General features: G+C 34.3%; 1 protein-coding gene across 1 annotated transcript; it reads left to right on the top strand.

Annotated features, from left to right (window-relative positions):
* Nucleotides 1–3,349: 3,349 nt before the first annotated feature.
* Nucleotides 3,350–4,499, top strand: LOC143603809 (protein BRANCHLESS TRICHOME-like). The gene has a single exon (XM_077080502.1). It carries the CDS (start codon nucleotides 3,388–3,390, stop codon nucleotides 4,225–4,227), a length of 840 nt encoding a protein of 279 aa, XP_076936617.1. The 5' UTR covers nucleotides 3,350–3,387; the 3' UTR covers nucleotides 4,228–4,499.
* The last annotated feature ends 1,489 nt before the right edge of the window (nucleotides 4,500–5,988 follow it).

The following is a 5,988-nucleotide window of genomic DNA, read 5'->3' as shown; positions in this document are numbered from 1 at the left end:
TAATGAATGAACACTCACGAATGATACCGTTCACGCATATGAACTATGGCGAATGAGTGAACAACGAATGTGGTGAAGCAGTGAACGAATGAGTAAAAATAAGCATGAATGTGGTTTGAACGAATGTAGTAGTGTATGTGGTTGAAACGAATGAGTGAACAGTGAAACGAATGGGTCTACAATGTAACGAATGGGTTGTTAGAAACAGTTACAACAATCTGACAACCGTTTAACAAACGAGATTTGAAAATAACGAATCTGCTCAATAAAACAACGAATGAGCATTCATCATCTTCAACATTTTCCAGAACCAAACCATTTCAATCCTATCCAAACTCGTCCAAATCACAACCAATTCACACCAAATCACTATCAAACCACTCGCAAACACATTCTGAACAATCACAAATCAATCCGAACACCTAAAATACAATCCAATTTGACTCAATTAAAAGTCAAAATACTTTAACACTTTGAACAGTTTCCCGCTAAAATTGAATTCAACGAATTAGATCAAATCAATACAATTTAAATGAACACTAATGAACAGTGAATCAATACGATCAATTCTAAGTCCAATTCATTACTGATTATCACGATTTAGACCTTCAATTGATCGAAAGTAATATACGTTCAGACCGAATAACTGATTTGATCAATTCATTACGGTTAACACTCTAAATGTAAATCAATTGAAACGAATCTGAGTTCAAAACTTTTTCAATCAAACACAAGCTTTGATACCACTTGAGAGAACATGAATCTGATTAACTAGGTTCATTACGTTAATGATCTAGTTTTTGATATGAATACGTTTAGATCTTATTTACATTGGTTTGTGTAATTGTGTGTGTTGAGAGGACATTTTGTCAGAGGAAATTGGATAAAATAAGAATTGTTAATTAATTAGAATAAAGTTACAAGGTATATATAGGAGATGAGCTCATTCGTTAGACATTCCCTAACGAATTAGCCTCATTCGCTATCACACATTAACTATCATTCGTTATCATGACGAATGACTACATACGTTAGCCTCATTCGTTAACATCCCCTAACGAATGAGGACGAAACATACGCGGAGCTCATTCGTTATTAGCTACTCTAACGAATGAGCTTTACATTAGAGAATGTAACTATATATTAATTACCAAAATACCCCTATACATTATTCTAATACCAAAATGTTATTAGCTACTCTAACGAATGAGCTTTACATTAGAGAATGTAATTATATATTAATTACCAAAATACCCCTATACATTATTCTAATACCAAAATACATTAAAAAAAGATCGAGACGTAAAACAGTGTACTAACAATTGGCATGGGCGAGTGTAGAAGAGGTTTGTACAGGATGTGGCTAATTGACAACTAAAGAAAGGCCATGGTGTCATTTGGGGATACATGGCACAAGAGGTTGGGACATGCTTCCATTGACAAGCTAGCTCATATTGACTTCCTTGGTAAATCATTTTTCATCAAATTGTGTGATTTATGTTCAAAAGCAAAATTACGCACGTTCCTTTTCAAGACAGTAATACTAAAACACATGAGTGTTTTGAATTGTTACATTGTGACATTTTAGGAAAATATCTTACTACCTCATTTATAGGTGGGAGTTGTTTTTTTTACTATAGTCTATGATATTAGTAGGGGTGGTTGGGATTTCTTACTAAAACAGAAGCATGAAGCAATGCCTAATCTCCTTTTGCAAGATGTTAAACACACAATTAGGAAAATTAGTAAAACGCATTAGATGTGACAATGATGGTGAATGCACATAAAATGATATGCTCAAATTTTACAATGAACACGGAATGATACTTGAAACAAAACTTGTCCTCATACTCCACAACAGACGGGGGTTGTGGAGCGAAAACGCAGGCATTTAATTGAAACCGTCCGGGCACTTAGATTTGAAGCCAATCTTCCTAAGCGGTTCTGGGGTGAATGTGTGTTGACAGCCACATACAACATAAACTGGTTATCGTCTAAGATAATTGGGAACAAAACTCCTTTTGAAATTATTTTTGGCCAAAAACTAGATTACGATTCATCAAAGTGTTTGGTTGTCCATGTTATAGAAGCACCAAAACAAAAGGGAGTAAATTTGAAGAAAGGAGGAGACCTGGAGTGTTTTTGAGGTATACACCAGGAATAAATGGGTATAAGATTTATGACATTGAGAGGTAGAAAATGGTGATATCTAGGGACGTCAACTTTCATGAAGCCCATTTTCCTTTTAGAAATGCAGTAATCAAAAGCTTATAAAAGGAAATAATATTAGATGAATGATAGAACATTTTATTCCAATATGTTTGGTTGTGTCTATACAGATCACGCAGAATTATCATGTCAAGAACAAGGATATCCGTAAGTTTCTTGATAGTGTCTATTTGAGTGACAAGCCGAAAATTAAGTCTACGACAACACCTTCTTCATTTCAACATAAGTGATAAAAGTTGTGTCTTAAAACGTCCGATCATCGAATTAGGCTATAAACACATTATTTTGAATGTTTGGATATTTATAATGTTAGGATAACTCGGTATTTGATATTTAAATTTGTAATGATTTATATGATTTTAAAATTTTGATAAATGCTAAAATTTTAAATATATGAAGATTTAGCACGTTTAAAATAAAAAACGGTTGAAAAAAATTTTAAATTAAAACACTTTGGTCGCAAGTTCTAAGAAAGAAACAATGCATTGATACGGTCACAAGATGGACCCAAGTTTGTAAAAGGTGATCCAAAAAAAGTCACAACGATGCCATTGCAAAACGGTACGTGGCAATGAAAGCGTCGAAAACAAAGTCAGTAGCGAAATGAGCATAGGTCGCAACCGGTTTTATGGTTCCAGAATATGTCCGCAACATTTAAGATCATTTTTATAGTTGCAAAATCCACATTTTCAATCGCACAATGATCACAATAGGGCAATCGCTACCGTTTTGTGACCGCAAATGCGATGAAAAACCTAGTTTTCTTGTAGTGAATTTTCATACTATAAAGAAAGTAATTTTTTTAATTATTTAAATTAAAGGACTAGTATATATAATAGAACAACCGGCTTCTCAGCTTATTAGGTTTGGAAAACGTTAGTAATATTATAACTAGTATTGAGTTTCCTGTATCTAAGATGGAGAGTGATGATGAGTGAGTGTGTCCATAAATAAAGAAGACCATGTGATCTCTCCTTCCTTTTTACAATTGCCATCTATTCATCCCTCACATAGGTCCACCTCCACAAATAAAAGCCTAACATGCCAGGTGCAAAAGCAACATTTTATCTTTTATATGTATAAACATTAAACAAATAATAAAAAAAAAAGTAATATTAAAGTAATCTTCTATAAGAAAAGAAGTTGATGCAAGAGTAGATGATGATAACTATGATGATGATCAACACAAGAACATCCCCTACCTGGAAACTGTACGAAAATCCATTCTATACTTCTCCTCAAAATCACCATCAAGAAAATAAACAACAACAAGAAGATCAAAACAAGCAACTTCATCTTCTTCATTTACCTGTTTCTACTCGCAAAATCACTGCATCTTTCTGGGATCTTACGTTTATCAAGCCGTTTATGGATTCGGAACTCGATACGGCTAAAGCGCAGATCATGGAGCTCAAAGCACAGCTCGAGTATGAACGAAAAGCACGTAAAAAGGCGGAGTCTTTGAACAAGAAGCTAACCAAAGAGGTGTGTGGGGAGAGGAAAGAAAGAGAAGCGGTGGTGAAAGTGTGCGAAGAACTTGCGGGTGAACTAGCAGCAAGTAAATCAGAAATGAGTAGATTGAAGATGGAAATGGAAGAAGAGAGAAAGATGTTACGTGTGGCTGAAGTTTTGAGAGAAGAAAGGGTTCAAATGAAGCTTAGTGAAGCTAAATTTATTTTAGAAGAAAAGATATCAGAATTGGAGATTAAGAAAATGACCCAAAATAATAATGACCAAGAGCAAGACAAGCCCGAAAACCGCAATGTCATGATATCTCAGAGTTCATTGAAATTACAAGGTAGAAAGGCGTCGTTAGAGCCGGAAAATCCACACATAAAGCGTGGAATTCGTGGGTTCGTGGAGTTTCCGAGGGTTGTTAGGGCGATCGGGTCCAGAAGTAGGAATTTGGGTACGAAACTGGAGTGTCAAAAGGCTCAACTCATGATATTATTGAAACAGAAGACACAAATCCAGTCAAATAATCTCATCATGAGTTAAGTTGATTATGATCATTTACATACATTACTGTAACTTTTTTTTTCCTTTTATAACTAAATATTGATGTTGTTTGTGGTGATTAAGTAATAATCTTGAGATTTGAGTAAAAGGTTGTATTATTTTTTATGTGTTATGTTGAGGAATTTTAGTGTTAATTTGTGATATTGATAGTGTGTTATTGTATGGAAATTAGATTCTTTTAAGATGGTGGTAATGATTTAAGGGCCATCAGCACATGCTTCACTTTTATCTCAATTTGATGGTGACCTCTATATTATCTTCTAAGCGTTTTCATATTTATATATGAACTAAATCATTAATATGATTTCATTTTTATAGTACGTGATTATATTTATACATAGAGAAGATTAGACAATACTAGAAGCTCAAGAAAGAGCTGGGGAATGATTATGCCGTCAACCCGGGAATGAGTGACCAAGAGGCTTACTAGAACGCTTTTACTAAAAGAGCTGTTAGAACTAAAAAAACATTTGTATATCTTGCTTGAAATGTAATACATGAAGCCTTTATGTAACCATGAAATCATACTACGTTACTCTCTGTATAAAAAAATTACACACAAGTGAATTCTACCATTTTTGCAGTTTACTACGTACGGGAAATAATAATTGTATTGAACACGTTCCTGAGAGAATTTTGAGGATAAAAAAACACTTTATGTTCCTAGTTCATAATGTTATAGTGGGAGAGAAAAATATACGGTTATATGGTTGCGTAACCGTATTATGTATCGCAACACACAAACACACGTGTTTCGCAGCTTCGCTACACCAAAACATGTCAATAGTGGCGGACAAAAACACCAATAAGTTGAGAAAAATTTGCCGACGGGTATGATAGGGTATCCAGTGACGGACCCAACATTTTTATTTCTTTGGGGTTCAATCCGGACGCCTAACCAAACTTTTATGGATTGACCGAGATTTTTGCATGAAAATAATACTAATTTTTTATAAAAAAAAAAAACTTTTTTTTTCGTGGGGAGAGGGTGCCCCTGACCACTCATTTGTCTGTTACTGGGTCCACCCCTTAGATTCCCATAGAAATTAAAGATGATTTTGACGATTGATTTATACATGTTGATTTCACTGTGATACTTCGGCTACATATAAACCATTCTTCTTTTCTCTCCCACAAGTGTAATAATAACGAGTATTCAGCCAAGATCATATATATGTTGCATGATATATTTGAGATTTTTTAAACAATTCTTGTGACTTTTTAACTGTAATAATCTCGAACATTCACAAGTGCTTACATGTTGTATTATGGGAGTGTTTGGGATTTCTTATTAACCTCTTTATAACTTTTGACAATAAGTTAGTTATAAAAATGTAACTTCTTCCTCGCATAACACCTAATGACTTTTTGGAAAAGCAAGTAATGTAAAATAAGCAATCCCTGTATATTTGTGGGTGAGCAGAATAATCTATATCTATATTACATTATATTATATTTTATTATATTATATTATATTATATGCAACCTTGCTTCTTTGTGAGATGCCGTAAAATTTATTGCCCTCATCATTTCTCCGATCAACTCCGGCGACCATCTCAAGCGTTCCGATATTTGTCTACCTGGCGCCACTCTACCATCAATTGCAATTAATTGAATTGAACGGTTACGGTGCAATTACAATACATCATCAGTCTTCAATTGGATGGTGCAATCATCGTCAATCTTCACTTGAAGCATGGGACCAACCACCGGCAGCTTGCTGTCAATCTTCTCCCCTTC

The sequence above is a fragment of the Bidens hawaiensis genome, unplaced genomic scaffold (genome assembly GCF_021521415.1).
Source record: "Bidens hawaiensis isolate Kalapana, Puna unplaced genomic scaffold, B.hawaiensis_p1.1 tig00062817_1, whole genome shotgun sequence".
NCBI classification, from domain to species: Eukaryota; Viridiplantae; Streptophyta; class Magnoliopsida; order Asterales; family Asteraceae; genus Bidens; species Bidens hawaiensis.
The sequence above is the reverse complement of the archived record's forward strand: the minus strand, read 5'-3'. Positions and strand labels throughout refer to the sequence as shown.

Coding starts and splice junctions, on each gene's coding strand:
- LOC143603809 (XM_077080502.1), top strand. CDS start 3,388: ATGATGATAACTATGATGATGATCAACACAAGAACATCCCCTACCTGG.